We start from the raw sequence: 16886 nt of genomic DNA, 5'->3' as shown, positions 1-16886 counted from the left end.
ATAGCGGCCCACACGTTGCAGAAGCGGGAAAGGGGGTAGTGGCAGCCTTGTGCAGAAGCGGACTCCTCTTCGCAGAAGCGAGTCCGCAGATGCGAAAAAGCTAGACAGAATACATAAAATCAGGTTTTAGCCATTTTTACTCATTTTGAGTTTTGAGTCTCGGATTTTGGCGATTCCAAGGGGATTTTTTTCGACTTTGAATTGGGTTGGTGTTCTATAACCAAAAGTGATTATATTTCATAAATCAATGTCTATATTCATCGTTTATTTCAGATTAAGATGGAAGAAATTGGAATTTTTGTAAAACTTTTCAAAAATGAAAAAATTAAGATTTAAAGGTCCATTTAACATCGGAATTTGGCAATTTTTATATGGTTGGACTCGTCTTGGAACTGGTGTTCGGATTTTGTAAGTTTTTTCGAGATTTGAGACGTGGTCCCCACTGATATTTTTGAGATGAATTTCGGATTTTAATCCGGAAAATTAGTAAATTCATATGGAATTAATCCCTACGATTTGTATTGAGTATATTGAATTGTTTATGACTAGATTTGAGGATTTAGGATACGAATTCGCGAGGCAAAGGTTTATTGGATTCTTGAATTTGGTTGCAAAGCGAGGTCAGTATCGTGGTTAACCTTGACTTGGGGGAGTAAGACTTATTTGTCTATTTGCTACATGATTTATAGTGCGGGTACAACATATATGTGAGGTGACGAGTACTTATGCGTTGTGGTTGAGTCAAAGTATGCAGGTGGAATTTGTTTATGGTGAATAATTGCCTATTTAATTAAGATATTCCTGCTTAAGTTTATTATTGATTATTTGATCATTACTCGTGAAATTATTATTCATTTAAGTATTGTTGAATATTTCGGAAGGTGAAGTAGGTATTTTGGTATTGAATTGATTGATAAGTGTATATCCACGCATTTAAATACTCTTCCGAATTTATATAATTATTTTCACGGTGAGAAAGAGTGTAAAAGAACGAAGGGTGATGCCGTGCAATTTTAATTATTCATAATATTATTGTCATAGTAAGGAAGAGTGTAAAAGCACGAAGGGTGTTGCCGTGCCATTTGTGAGTGTAAAAGCACGAAGAGGTGTTGCCGTTCCATTTGTGAGTGGAAAATCACGAAGGGTGTTGTCGTGCCATTTGTGAGTGTAAAAGCACGAAGGGTGTTGCCGTGCCATTTGTGAGTGTAAAAGTACGAAGGGTGTTGCCGTGCCAAATGATAGTAAAAGCACGAAGGGTGGTACCGTGCCATTTTTATATTATCAATTGATCATTTTATTGTTGAGGAATTAATTGACTGCTAAGTGATACACCTCCTACTGAAATTACTATATCATCCCTCTTCGCATGTTCCCTCCCAATTTATAAATTGTTAATTATTGTATTAATGTTACTTTGTATTTCTATATACTTTTACAGGTTATTTATGTACGTGTCTTGTCATAGCCTCGTCACTACTTCGTCGAGGTTAGGCTCGGCACTTACCAGTACATGGGGTCGGTTGTAATGATACTGTACTCTGCACTTCTTGTGCAGATTTCAGAGTTTGTCCCAGCAGCGTACATTAGATTTGCCCGGATACATGTACCAGCACAGATTTGAGGTATAACTGTACAGCGTTCGCAGTTCTGAAGTCCCCTTCTATTTTATCTCAATTGTGTATTATCTTTCAAACAGTTTGAATTTTATTCAGACCTTTATTTGTATTATCCTAATAGATCCTGCACTTATGACACCAGATTCGGGGATGTATTTTGATAATTCGGTATTTATGGTCTTCCGCACTTTATCTTTTCTATCTAATTAAATTTTCTTGAAAAAAAATATATAGTTAAGATTATTTTAACGTTGGTTTGCCTAGCAAGTGAAATGTTGGGCGCCATCACGATCCTGAAGGTGGGAAATTCCGGGTCATGACAGAGCCTTATCGGATGCCCATGGCAGGGGACCGATGATGTTCATTCCCCATTTCATGAATGGCCAAGATGATAAGACCGAAACTCCCCAGGCTGATGGATCATCAGTGCATGCCTCTGACAGCCGTCGCATTTCCATACGAACTCCTTCACATCTTTCTTCATGTCGATCCAGTAATAGACGTCTCTGATTATCTTACGAACCAACGATTCGGCCCCCGAATGGTTCCCGAAGGTGCCTTCGTGAACTTCTCTCAAAACGTATTCGGTGTCTCCCCGTCCTAGACATATGGCGAGTGGGCCATCGAACACTCTTATGAACTGGGTATTATCCTCAGACAGGCTGAACTTGGCCGCCTTCGTGAGCACAACTCTCGATTCTTTAGGATCCGAGGGCAGCTTCCTGGTCTTCAGGTAATCTATATACTTGTGTCTCGAGTCCCAGGTTAAGCTTGTCGAGTTTATCTCGGTGTGGCCTTCTTCCATTACTGATTTCATGAGTTGTATGATCGTTCCCGAGCTGAATTCATAGTCATCAACCGACGACCCCAAGTTAGCTAGAGTATTGGCTTCGCTGTTTTGATCCCGGGGTACATGTTGCAGGGTCCACTCCTTGAATCGATGTAGTGTTACCTGTAGTTTATCTAGGTATCTTCGCATTCGTTACTCTTTCACTTCGAATGTCTCATTGACTTGATTCACCACAAGGAGGGAATCACATTTAGCTTCGATCACCTTGGCCCCAGGCTTTTAGCTAGTTCGAGACCTGCAATCATGGCCTCATACTCAGCCTCATTGTTAGTTAATTTCACAGTTCTAATAGATTGTCTAAATACATTACCTGTGTGCGGCTTCAACATGATGCCGAATCCGGACCCCTTTGCGTTCAAAGCACCATCCGTAAAGAGGGTCCAGATCAATGAGAAAGTCCTTGAGATTAACAACAATTCCTTTTCGACTTCGGGTAATAAGGCCGGCGTGAAATCGGCCACGAAGTCTGCCAAAATTGGAGATTTGATTACGGTTCAGGGTTGATATTCAATATCATACCCACTAGTTTCCACTGCCCATTTGGCCAATCGTCCCGAGAGCTCGGGGTTTGTGCATTATGTTCCTGAATGGGTAAGTAGTCACGGCACATATGTGATGGTATTGAAAATATAGCCTTAACTTCCTGGAGGCACTTAGCAAAGCGAGCGCCAATTTCTCTAGGTGAGGATCCCTTGTTTCGGCCTTGCCTAGAGTCGTGCTAACATAATATATAGGGAATTGCATACCTTCTTCTTATAGGACTAAGACTCCACTTACCGCTATCTCGGATACCGCTAAGTACAAGAACAACCGCTCATCTGCCTTCAGAGTATGAAGTAAAGGCGGACTCAAAAGGTACCATTTGAGTTCTTTCAAAGTTTGCTGGCACTCCAGGGTCCACGAGAAGTTATTCTTCTTCTTCAATAATGAGAAGAACCAATGGCTCTTATCGGAGGACCTTGAAATGAATCGACCCAAGGCGGCTATGTGCCCGATTAGTCTTTAAACTCCTATGACATTGTCCACCACAATGATGTCTTCTATGGCCTTGATCTTGCCGGGATTGATCTCGATTCCCCGGTTGGACACCATGATCAAAGGAACTTCCTAGACCCTACTCTGAATGCGCATTTCTCCGGGTTCTGCTTCATATTGTATTTCTTCAGTATATTGAGGGTTTCCTGCAAATGTTTCAGAATGTTCCTCTGCTCGCAGGAACTTAACTAACATGTCGTCAATGTAAACCTCCATTGATTTTTCTATTTTCTCCTCGAACATCCGATTTACTAGGCTTTGGTAAGTGGCACCGAAGGTTTTAGTCCGAATGGCATTACGTTATAACAATAGGTATCGTATTTAGTGATGAATGAAGTATTTTCCCGGTCGCCCGAATCCATCCGGATCTGGTTGTACCCGGAATAGGCATAGAGAAAGCTAAGTATCTCATGGTCGGCCGTTGCATCTTTCATAAGATCGATGTTAGGCAAAGGAAAAGAGTCCTTAGGTCATGCCTTGTTCAAGTCTTTGTAGTCTACACATATTCTTAATTTATTTCCTTTTTTAGGCACTACCACTACGTTTGCCAACCAGTCGGGGTACTTAACTTCCCGAATGAAACCTATTTTAAGGAGTTTGGATATCTCGTCTTTGAATAATGCGTGTTTGACTTTGGATTGAGGCCTCATCTTCTATTTAACCAGGTGAAACTTCGGATCTAAGCTCAACTTGTGAGTAGTTATTTCCGGCGGGATCCCTGTCATGTCAAGATGGGACCAAGCGAAACAATCTATGTTAGTTATAAGAAATTCAATGAGTTTTTTCCTAAGCTCGGGAGTAAGCCCCATGCCCAGGTATACCTTCTGATCGGGCAAGTTCTTGATCAATATGACTTTCTCCAGCTCCTCAACTATCGACTTGGTGGCATCAGAATCGCCAGGGGCTATGAAAGACCCGGGGACTCCGTAATCGTCCTCCTTGCTCGTCCCCTGCTTTTCTGGTTCGTTCGGGGCCGGATTCGGTGATTGGTATTTGGTTTCTTCCTTGGTGACCGAACTCAGGTTCTTCGATGTCGAGACTGCGAATATTGGGACTACCTCATCGACCATGAACATCTCTTTTGCAGTCGGTTGCTCTTCGTAAACTATTTTGATCTCTCCCGGTGTGGGGAATTTTAATGCATGATGTAGTGTCGAGGGTACTTCCCTCATGTTGTGAATCCAAGGCCTCCCGAATAGAGCATTGTATCTCATATCTCCTTCGATCATGTAGAACTTTGTTTCCTGAACGATTTGGGCAGTGTTTACCAGCAGGGTTATCTCCCTTTTAGTGGTCTCACATGCCATATAAAACCTGTTTAAAACTCGGACTGCAAGCACAATTTGGTGTTGTAGACCCGGATGTTCCACGACCCCCGATCTGATGATATTGGTCGAGCTACCTGGATCAATTAACACGCGCTTAACTCGAGATTTATTTATGAGTATAGATATTACTAGTGCATCATTGTGTTGTTGCATGATGCCTTCACCATCCTCATCATTGAAAGATACGGTTCCCTCGGGTACATAATCTCGATTCCGTTTTTCTCTTGTAATGGACACTTTAGTGCGCTTTAACATCGGCCCATAGGGGACGTCAACCCCACCAATGATTATGTTGATGATGTGTTGAGGCTCCTCTTGCTCGATCTTCTTGTTGGAGTCTCTGTTCCTGAAGTGATTTTTGGCTCGATCACTCAAACATTCTTGGAAGTGTCCGTTATTGAACAACCGGTCTACTTCTTCTCTCAGTTGTCGGCAATCTTCGGTTCTGTGGCCAAGAGTGCCATGATATTTACACATTAGGTTGGGATTCCTTTGAGCAGAATCAAATTGTAACGGTCGAGGACACTTGGTATCTTTGATGCGTCTGATGGCTGATTTGATGCCGACTTCATCAACGTTGAAGTTGTACTCTGATAACCTTGGTGCTTCCTTAGACCCGATGGGAATGTCAAAACCATTTATGCTCATGAGTCCCTGGTTATTATGACCTCGGTCGCTTCTTCTTTCACTTCTCACAGTGTTGCGTCCGGACCCATTACCCATTCGATCTCCATTGTAGGGTTGATAACGGTATTTGTTCGATCTCGGTTCATGATCAATGGCCTTTTTGGATTTTTCACTAGTCATGACGGGATAAACGAAACCGTAAGGGGCCCCGAGCTAATAGTCTTCAACCCTGATTTTGGATTGGTACCGGTTATGGACGTCGTCCCAAGTTACCGCCGGGTATTCTATCAAATTTTGCTTCAACTGCTGTGAAGACAATGAGCTTCGAGGATTGAGTCCTTGGGTGAAGGACTGAACGGCCCAATCATCTGTGACATAAGGAAGATCCATCTGTTCTATTTGAAACCTCGATACGAATTCCCTTAGCATCTCGTTATCTCGTTTCTTTAACTTGAAAATGTCTGATTTCCTGGTCTCGACCTTGATGGACCTAGCGTGCACTTTTACAAAGGCATCTGCAAGCATAGCAAATGTGTCAATAGAATTAGGGGTAAGTTGTGATACCATATCATAGCTCCTTTTGACAAGGTCTCTCCAAACTTTTTCAGCAGAACGGATTCAATTTCATCATCTTCCAAGTCATTTCCCTTGATGGCGCACGTATAAGAGGTCACATGTTCACTTGGTCCGGTTGTTCGATTATACTTCAGAATTTCGGGCATACAAAACTTCTTTGGGATTGACTTCAGAGTTGAGCTCGGAGGGAAAGGCTTTTGGAATTTTTTTTTGGAATCCACACCCTTTAGTATCGGTGGTGCTCCGGGGATTTGGTCGACCCTGTAGTTATTGGTCTCCACTTTTTTGTCGTTGGCTTCAATTTTCTTTTCTCCCGATTTCACTCATTTTGTCAGTTCCTCAAGCATCTTTATTATCTCGAGGTTCGTCTTGGGTTCTTCTTCACCCGCCCTTTCTACGGCCAATTCATTTTTGCTGGCATTTTTCCGAGACAATTCGGGCTCAACTCTGCTGGAGGCTCGACTTTGGTTCTGCAACTGGGCTATCGCTGCCTGTTGAGCCTGTAACATTTCGAAGATCACACGCAAGTTGATCCTATCACCTTCGCCAACGTGTGTACTCCGGGCTATCGACCAGGCTCCCCCGCGAATGTTGTTTTCAGGGTGAGTAGGCTAGTTTGATTCGATAGCCACGTGTGACTTATCATCGACCGGATCAGCAATTGGGAATCCATTGGGGTCAGCAGGGGGCACCTCATTGCTGGGTACCACGTTGTTATTTTTGCCATGGTGGCCGAACTCAGCATCCACGTTCAAATGGGCAGATTGGGAGTTCGACATTTTTAATTTGACCTGAAATTAAAAGCTCAAAGAACAAGTGTAAAATATTGTGTGTTATGGAAATTTGTATCAAATTACCACTATTATACTTAGCCCCACGATGGGCGTCAAACTATTTACCCTAAAAAATGGATAACAATTAAATTTGTAAGTGGTTTTAAGGATATGTGGATTAAATCAATATAAATGATAAACTGCGTTAGATTAAACAGATAACAGACGTAATAAATTGTCAAACCAATCAAGAGGAGTGATCACGGACTTAGTAACAGCTTAATAAAATGTCTGCCTTCGATCCCAGGAACACGTTATTGATGAACAAAAGTAAGAACTTTGAATAACAGAGAAAATAAGAATATATTGCCTTGATATGTGTGTTACAGTATACCTAATGAATAATTATACCCCCCATTTATATAGTAGGAGAGTCTTACCCTAAGTGCAATTCCATAAAAGGTAAAAATCTTTCGTTTAACTAATCATCAGTTTTCTGCCGATACGTGCCGAGATTCATGCCGTGACATCCGGCTGGTCACGGATATCACGACCTTTTATTGGTCATGCTCGATTATCTGGTAACACCCTCCGAGATTTTTGGGATTCGAACCGATCCTAGGGGTTGTAGCCTCGATACTCCCGAGGGCAGACGTTTTGCCCGGACCCCGGCTCGAGGGGCTCCTTGCCTCGATTCCGGTCCCTTACAGACACGTCTCTTCCTCCGTTTATTTTATCAAAAATTGAAGCGTCCTATGGGCTCGGTTTTACCTGTACACAAGATGAAAAGTAGCATAGTTGTATATGTGAAATTTATATATGCAAGGTCACATTCGCATACATGGAACCTACATTTGCAAGTCTAAACCATGAAGTCATGAATGGGAGCAAAAGAGCTATATATGCATATGTGGAATCTATATACGCAAAGGTCACATTTGCATACATGGAACCTACATTTGCAAGTCTAACTCATGAAGTCAAGATTGAAAGAAAAAGAGTCATAGATGCATGTGTGGAATCTGTATTTGCAAAGGTCACATTCGCATACATGGAGCCTAAATTTGCAAGACTAACTCATGAAGTCAAGAGTAAAGCACAAGTGTCATAGTTGCATATATGAAATCTACGTACACAAAAGTCACATTCACATATATGGATTTCACATTCACAAAAGTGGAACATGACAAAAACTACTTATCTTTTCCTATAAACAGCAAGCTCTCTTTGTATAAGGATATTCAATCGTTGTAACACAAGAACTAGTCTTGGTCTTTCTTTTCTTGTAGTAAATATATTTCCTTAGTCTTCTAAATATTTCTAGTCTTCTAAATATATTTTTAAGCTTTTCTTACTCTATAATGGAGTAATCTCTTTTCGTTGGGATAGTTGATGAACCTTGATATATTTTATAATACTATCTCAGTTTTTATATATTCTTGGCTTGAAACTTTTTATTTACATTTCATTCTGTGTTGGAATGATGGTTTTTAATTACTCTATTATCACGTCTATATATTTTATCTCTAAGTTATTCATATATTAATTTTGTAATTCTCGCGGAGCAAAATTAATATATAATAACTGATGAATAAAATAGTAGAGTAAAAGCAATTTTTAAGTAAACTATTATTTCAAGTCAGTAATCTTGCTTTCTTCAGTTTTAATTCTCAAGGAGGAATTGTTGTAGGCAAGATTATTGATCCTTAGTAAAAATATTCTTAAAAAAGTTTTTCTTTCTTTTAGGACAATTCAAGCAAGGAAAATATTTTGGTTTAAACGTCACTAGTCTTAAGTTGATTAATTAATATAATTCTCACAGAGTGTTATTTATTGGCTATTTCTTAGTGAGAAAAATACAATTGTATTAGAAATAAGCAAATATTCTTTAAAAAAATAAATGTAAAAATTGAGATTTTATTATAGTAATATTATCAAGTGAATTCAATGATTCCCAACTCTTTTTAAAAAATTATAAATCTTTCAAAAGTTCTTTGTTTTATTTCTTAGCAAGTTTTAAACCTCACTCACTTTTTTCATCAATTTGATTCTCTCAAATAGTAGTTAAAATATTATAAGTATGTACCATAGATTATTCAGTCTCTGTGAGACGATATCTTAAACTATACTAGTATTTGATAGAGTACGAGCAAAAAATTCCAATTCACGTTGGCCTCGTCACTCCTCCCCTCCCCTCCCCTTCCTTACTTCTTCCATCACCAATATCTCCGGCCTCTCCTCCACCAATGCCACTATCTACACTACATAATCAGACCCACGTACATATATAGCAATTTTCATAAGATGAAGACTTCGGAAACAATCTCTTTATCTACACAGGGTAGGCGTAAGGTTTGAGTACACTTTACTCCTTCCAGGCCCCACTTTGTGGGATTATAATGGGTTTGTTGTTGTTGTTGCTCTTGTGATAATCCATTATGTCACATAAATAATCAGATTCACATAGCTCCCACCAAAATAGAGAGCAACTTCCCGATGAGCAAAGATCGCGTTCGATTAAAATTGTAGTTAAAAAACGAAAAAAATACCAAGAATGAAGAACTCAGTTCTCCAAAACTGGAAATCAGAAAGCTAAAAAATTCAACCCATCTCAAGCAAAAATAGCAAAAGTTTAAGGGGGAAATAGCCGGTATCAATGTGTAGTCAATAAATTCAATTTCTTTTTGTGTTCTAGTTTAAGTGATACCAAAATTCGCCTCTCTGGTATGTCAATTTAGTTGCTAAACTAGAAGAAGATGAGTTGCTCAATCGAAAAAATCCCTGAACCTTGGATAAATGGGAATGTTGACAAGGAAAATGGTAAAATCAAAGGTAAAAGTGGGAAAATATAGCTAATCATGGCTTAGAATTGTAATTGAAAACGTACGTCATTTTAAAAATGAAGAACCAACTGAAGGGATTTAGGTCTCGTTTGGTACGAGGGATAAAAAATAATTAATCCTGGATCAAATTTGAGATGAGTCTATTTCATGTTTGGTTGGATTAAAATCGTAATATAACTAATCTCAGATTAGTTATCCAGGATTATAATATTTTTTTATTCTTATGAGAGAGTGGATAACTAATTTCGAGATAATTAATCATGAGATAACAAACGACCCCTTAGGGTGGTGTTAATGATAGCACTGGTGGTGGAGAGGAGGAGAGGTAGGGAAAATGAGTTGGGTATGGTGAGGTGGCACGTTACGTGGTATTTTTACCCAAAAAGTATAATAGAGGATAAAATTAAATGTTCCATCTGCTTCAATTTAAATGACACACTTTTTTTATTAGTCTATTTTAAAAAGAATGATACATTTATATATTTGAAAACAATTTAACTTTAAAATTTTTATTTTACCTACTTTGTCCTTAAGTGAATCTTACAAAAATGTTCCAAATAAGTCTCAACTTACCAACATGTAGCTATTAATTATAGACTTACCAAAATTAGTCAAGCACATATAAAAATTAAAACCCATAAATAAATAAGGTTCTTTCTCTCCAAGAATCTCACGCAAAGATCTCCTTTCATTTTTTAAGCGTGATCAACAACATTAGATGCAAAACAGAAAAGAAATTTCATGGATGAGTTAGCAAATAAGGTGATATAAATATAAATATATATATATATGAAATACAAATAAATTATATATATACAAGATTCCAAAAATCTAAGCAAAAAATGACCTTTTTCAATGGGTATGGTTGAAATTCAGTAAAAACAAATAGATGAGTCAATAAACAAAATTTGACAAAGATTGGAGGTGATTTGGACAGATTTGGTATCAAAAATTCGTAGTTAAAATCGAGTTCAAAAAATTCTTTTGTGACACATGTATCACGCACGTATCTCACACACATTTATACATGCGATAACCATGTGATAAACATTTGATACAGTTATGATACATATATGGTACATGAATGATATACAGTGTGATACACATATCATTCTTTTTATGTTCATCTTCTATTTCGAATTTTCAATTCAAACCAGCTCAAAACTCCACCAAATCATTTCAAAACTGAGATTCAAGCTCCTTAAGATGTACCCAATCTATTATAATAACACACACTCAAAAGAAAGCAAAATATTTAAAAAAAATTTTTGTCTAAAATAGCTAATTGGCTAATATTGATAATATTTGGTTAATATCAGTAAGGTTATATGAATTAGCCAATTTTTATAATAAGCTCCTTATAAATGGACATAGCTGGTAGTTTCCCTATCCTTAATGATAAACATTTATAGTCACAATAATGTTATGGCACTACAAAACTTTTGTCCCTTAAATTTTTAAGATCACATGTTTCAAAAATTATTTTTTTAAACTTTGTATCAAATCAAACTAAATCATCTAAATTGAAACGTCACATAAAGGGGTAAGTTTGACCTTTTCCCAAAGGGACTCATGTGTGACATGCGTTCTCATATTTGGATATGAGGTTGTTAGCTCCAAAGGTGAATTGTTATGTACAGCCTGTTTCAATGGTTGTTATGAATCGTTTCGCAATATATTATTATATCTTATTATATAATAATTATACTGTATTATTTTAATATATATAATATTTGAATAAATTATCTTATTTATCATAAAAAATAAACTTGCAATATTACGAATAAAAAATAAGGTACGAGATAAAATTATTATATAAAAAAGGTAGGATAAAAGATAAAATAAAATAATTTAATAATAAGGAGGGGCAAAAAGAGAGGAAAAACTAAGATAACGATGCGACCACACCAAATTCGTCCTTATGTAGAATGACACTTTTCGTCATTATGTAACGACGAATTTAACGATACGATATAAACTTAAAAAATAATCACAATTAATATTGCATTTAAAATGATACAGTACAATAGGTAACAACAATCCAAACAATATAAAGGGGATAATAAATTCTACTCCCTCCGTTTTAATTTAGATAAGCTAGTTTGACTCGGCACAGAGTTTAAGAAAAAAGAAGAAATTTTTTGAAACTTGTGGTCTTAAAAACTTAAGGGGTACAAGCTTTGAGGGGTCATGACATTTGTGTGTTTATAAGCATTTCTCATTAAAGATAAAATGGGTAAAATGAGAGTTTAAAGTATAATTATTTCTAAATTTAAAAAAATATAACTTATTTTGGAACATACTAAAAAGTTTGGAACAAATTAAAAAGAAAGATATCTCATATAATTTGAAACGCAGGGTTATTGCATTTGTTTCAAAAATTAGGGTACATGTTCAAAGGATTATTTTAAAAAAATTAATAATAATGCACTGTTTACTGAACTATGGTTAATTGCATCCTCAACAACTCCAATTGCACATACCATCAACCGTTCCATTTCCAATTTCTCCACTACTTCAGGTAACGAAGCCATTTGCAAGCAATTGTTGTTTTAGTATGACGTTATCTCTGAGAACTCACCGGAGAGGTAACGAGGAGAAGAATCGGAGGGTAGGTTATCGGTGAAATTCATGTCGATTCACGGACAGAGCTCGGGGAGCAGCAGTTCGGAGTTGTTGTGAAGGTCGAGGACGGCACGGGTAATCGGACTTTCTCGCCAGTGGTAAAACTTTCGCCGGTGACTGGACGGAGGAGATGTAGTTGTCTTAGTCAAAGATTTCTTTCCTTTGCTTCAGTCAATTAGGTGATCTTAGTTCAATTTTGATATCGTTGACATGTTAAATATATGGGAATTTCTTTTTCAAATAATACTCTATTCTTGGTTTAAATAGAACAATGGAAACTTATCAGAAAGTATGTGATAAACCTATACGTGTTGCATCTTTGCTTCTTCCTATTTTTGTTTTGTTCTGTTATTCTCTTTTTCCATGTCCACAATGTGCCAATGATTATTCAAAATTAGTACCTTGGTAGGTAGAATTCTCAAGTCTTCAGCTTTTAAAAAAAAAAAAAAAAAAATCAAAACCAAGAAAAAGTGACTGTCTACATCTAGGAAATTTCATAAAAAATAAACAATTTGTTTTGATTTTGATATAGTAGTACTCCCTACTATGTATCAAACTTTATTGTTTCCAGTGTGCAATAGTTGACTTCAACAAATTATCAGGAAGTATTCAACAAATTAATGAGCACCACTTGATATACTTAGCAGTAGTAGTCAAATTTGTCTATCATTTTTGAGTGCCAACTTTCTGCAAATTTCTTCATTCACAAATCTTGAAAGTTCTTTGCAGAAGTTGGGAGAGATATGGCTACAGTTTATGCTGCAGTAACTTCTCTGATGGGAACAATACAACTGATTTCACAATCCACCTCAGACCTTCAGGAGGATCACAAAGAACACTTGAAATTACTCTACGACAAGGTTGGTTCTATGCTAGAGTTTCTTGACACTAATTCTGATGATGAACCAATGAGGGATTTGCTAAAAAAGGTCAAAGATGTAGCACATAAAGTAGAAGATGAAGTTGAATCACACATTTGGAGAGGGGACCATAAGACGCTTCTTAAAATCTTGCAACGAGTGTTCCACCTTCCAACAAAGGCACATGAGAGGCTTCTTAAGATCTTGCAACGGGCTATAGAAGAAGTTGATTCTGTCAAAGAAGAGCTCAACAAGCTGAAGGATAATAATAATAATAATAATATGCGAGCTGGAAATTTTTCACTTGGAGGTTCTAGTTCACCACGATTGCATGTTTCAACCCTCGAGAACAACATGGTGGGGCACAACATTGAACAAGAGCTCATGCGGGGTCAACTTACAGGACACTCGTCTCAGCTGGAAGTCATCTCTATTGCTGGGATGGGCGGCATTGGCAAGTCAACCTTTGCCAAAAGAATGTTTAATGATCCCTCAATTGTGAGCTTCTTTGATGTTCGTGGATGGGTTACTGTATCCGAGGACTACAATTTAAGAAAGATGCTTCTATCCCTCCTTCAAGATGTTGGGGTAAATGCGGAGCTTGATAAGAAAAGCGATATTGGAGAACACAGTGAAGAAGAAGAAGAAGAAGGAGAAGGAGGAGGAGGAGGAGGAGGAGGACAAGAAGAAGAAGGTAACTTGAAGAAGAAGAAAAAGAAGATAAGTGATGTACAACTAGCAAATCGCATGCAGAAAAGCGATGGAGAACTAGCAGATCGCTTGCAAAAAAGTTTAAAAGGTAGGAGGTATTTGATTGTTGTGGATGACATATGGAGCACAGAAGCTTGGGATGAGTTTAGGCTATGGTTTCCAGAATACAATAATAGAAGTCGGATATTATTGACTACTCGAGACATTAAGGTTGCTCAATATGCTAGCTATCCTAGGGATCCTTCTCCAATGCGTTTCCTGAAGCCAGAGGAAAGTTGGACTTTATTTTGCCAAAAGGCATTTGACCAAAAAGTCTGTCCAATTGAATTTGAGAATATTGCAAGGGAAGTTGTGAAAAATTGCAATGGATTACCACTGATGATTTCTGTGGTTGCAGGGGCTCTATCTAGCAAGAGGACAGTGGATGAGTGGAGGAAAGTAGCTCAAAGTGTGAGTTTGTTAGTAAATCTTGATGATTATCAACGCTGCTCAAGAGTGCTCGCTTTGAGCTACAATCATCTTCCGTCTCATTTGAAAGCTTGCTTTCTGTATTTTGGAGTTTTTCCGAAAGCAAGTGAGATTTCTGTGAAGAAGTTGATTAGATTATGGGTTGCCGAAGGATTCCTGGAGCTGAAGGGGTTTGAGGGATTGGAAAAAGTGGCTACTAGTCTTTTAAGTAATCTTATTGATAAAAGTCTAGTTGTTGTTGGTAAGCGAAGTTTGAATGACAAAATCAAGACATGTAGGATTCATGATCTTCTGCACGATTTTTGCTTGAGAGAGGCTGAAAACGAGAATCTCTTGTATGTTACAGAAACGCCGGTGAGTACATATGAAGGATCTAGAAAGGTTTCCTCTCAAGTTCGTCGGTGGGTGTCAGTTTATCCAAAGGACGGTAGGTTTTCTCCAATTCATTTTAATTGTAGAAAAACACGTTCTCTTCTGGTTTATTCCTACATAACCGAGCATTCTCGTTCTAAATTAGGACTAGACCATTTCAAACGTCTTAGAGTATTGCAATTGGAGAAAAGTTGGTATGAATTCCCTAGTGAAGTAGTACACCTAGTTGCTTTAAGGTATTTGTCTGTGAAGGTTTCTAGGAGTCCTCAAGATCTACCAATTTTCAATCTTATGAATTTACAAACTTTTATTTTTCCTCAAAATATGCCAGAATACCAAGAAGTCATATATTTGCCAAGTGAAATTTGGGAAATGTCTCAGTTGAGGCATCTTCGGTCTACAAGGATGTATTTATATTCTCCTCCTCCAATGGTATCAGATAATGAAGTTAAGTACCGGGCGTTGGAAAACTTGCAAAGTGTTTGTGGGCTGATTCCTGGTTGTTGCACAAAAGAAATATTTGAAGGGATTAAGAAAGTGAAAAAATTGGGGATTTATGGAACTAAAGATGATTTTAATAGTGAGCCTAGATGCCTCGAGAATCTAATGGATTTACATGAGCTTGAGGCACTAACTATTGTATCATACAGAAAATTCAATTCTAATACGTTTCTTAGTCTTCCATGTCCAGGTTCCTTTCCACCAAATCTCAAGAAGCTGACACTTTGCTGCACATTTTTACTGTGGAAGGACATGACAATCGTTAGCATGCTGCCCAAACTCGAGGTACTCCAGTTGAGGAATAATGCCTTTGTACCAAACATCGGCTGGAAAGTAACAGAGATGCAATTTCCTAAATTGAAATTCCTGCTCCTCGAGCAGTTGAATATTAAATATTGGAGAGCCACTGATGATTGTTTCCCATGCCTTGAGCGTATAATTATAAGAAATTGCAGGTTTTTAATAGAGATTCCCCAAGAATTTGCAGATAGTATGACACTGCAGCTAATTGAGTTACATCAATGTTATCCTTCCCTTGTGAATTCTGCTGAGCTGATCCAGAAAGAGCAATTGGAGAGTTTGGGGAATAACATGCTTAAAGTTTATGCCTTTGACACCATTAAATGTAAGTGAAGTATTTCTGAATTATATGATTCTTCAACGTCCATTATAAGTTTGAATTCTGATGAACTGCGCGTTTCACCTTTTAATTAAAATAGAAATGAGATAATCCATATTCATTTTATTCATTTTCAACGGCTTCTCTCAATTTAACTTAGCATTAAACTGCATGTGCTCTTAGACTACATTAATTGTGTACATTATAGTTGAATTAAATGGCAAAATGAAGTCTAAATTCGAATTGTTGGGACATTTGGTGAAAGACGACAACCCTTTTGAAGAATAGGTGGATGGTTGAAGTTAGAAATGTTAAATATCTTTAAAGTAATTGTATGTGTTATAGTGAGTTTTTAACTCTGATAATCTCTCAATGTTTTTTTACTTTACACTTACTCGAGACTCACTTGTAATGGCCATTTGTACAGGGAGAATCTGGGAAGAATAGGTGGATGTTTTTCTGTTAAGACACAGAAGTTATGAGAGGTCCAAGTCTTTGTTTTCTCTGAACTAGAAAGAAGAAAAAAGAAATTTTACAGAACAATGGTGTAGCCAATAAATTCAATTCAATCGCACGGCCTTGGATTGTCTTCACTCTTCAGTGGCTAATCTTTGATGAATATTTTAATTTTTAAGGTCGAGGACGGCACCGGTGACCAGACTTGCTCGCCGGTGATAAAACTTCTGCCGGTGTGACTCACGGAGGAGATGTAGTTATCTCCTACAAAACGTTGTCATATCTTTTAATTTAACTACTCTTTACGGCTTGTTTGGATTGTTATTACATTTAGTTTCATAATATATCGTATTGTATTGTACTGCATTATATTATTTGATTAATATAATATTTGTATCGTTTGACGTCGTTTCGTGATATCATGCACCAACAATATAAAAAATAAACTTGTAATATTACTTAAAAAAAAATAGAATACAGATTAGAATTATTATATAAAAAGTAAGATAAATGATAAAATATACGGCGAAGGTTCAAATATACCCATATTTAGCTAATATTTTTATTTTATACTTAAAAAAACAAAATATTAATTAAAGCAAGATCCAATTAATCATTTTATGTGA

At 37.3% G+C, this 16886-nt stretch overlaps 1 protein-coding gene across 3 annotated transcripts; it reads left to right on the top strand.

The window, feature by feature from the left end:
• Positions 1-11693: 11693 nt before the first annotated feature.
• LOC107827239 (putative late blight resistance protein homolog R1A-3) lies at positions 11694-16664 on the top strand. 3 transcript variants are annotated; one of them, XM_075230605.1, is made up of 3 exons: positions 11694-12452; positions 13006-15810; positions 16232-16664. In XM_075230605.1, the coding sequence occupies exons 2-3, from the start codon at positions 13017-13019 to the stop codon at positions 16249-16251; spliced, it is 2814 nt and encodes a 937-aa protein (XP_075086706.1). In that variant the 5' UTR covers positions 11694-12452; positions 13006-13016; the 3' UTR covers positions 16252-16664. The 3 variants fall into 3 exon arrangements, with proteins under 3 accessions (XP_075086706.1, XP_075086704.1, XP_075086703.1); XM_075230602.1 differs by having other exon boundaries at positions 11695-12452; positions 13003-15810; XM_075230603.1 differs by having other exon boundaries at positions 11694-15810.
• The last annotated feature ends 222 nt before the right edge of the window (positions 16665-16886 follow it).

Source organism: Nicotiana tabacum, chromosome 15, assembly GCF_000715075.1.
Source record: "Nicotiana tabacum cultivar K326 chromosome 15, ASM71507v2, whole genome shotgun sequence".
NCBI classification, from domain to species: Eukaryota; Viridiplantae; Streptophyta; class Magnoliopsida; order Solanales; family Solanaceae; genus Nicotiana; species Nicotiana tabacum.
The sequence above is the reverse complement of the archived record's forward strand: the minus strand, read 5'-3'. Positions and strand labels throughout refer to the sequence as shown.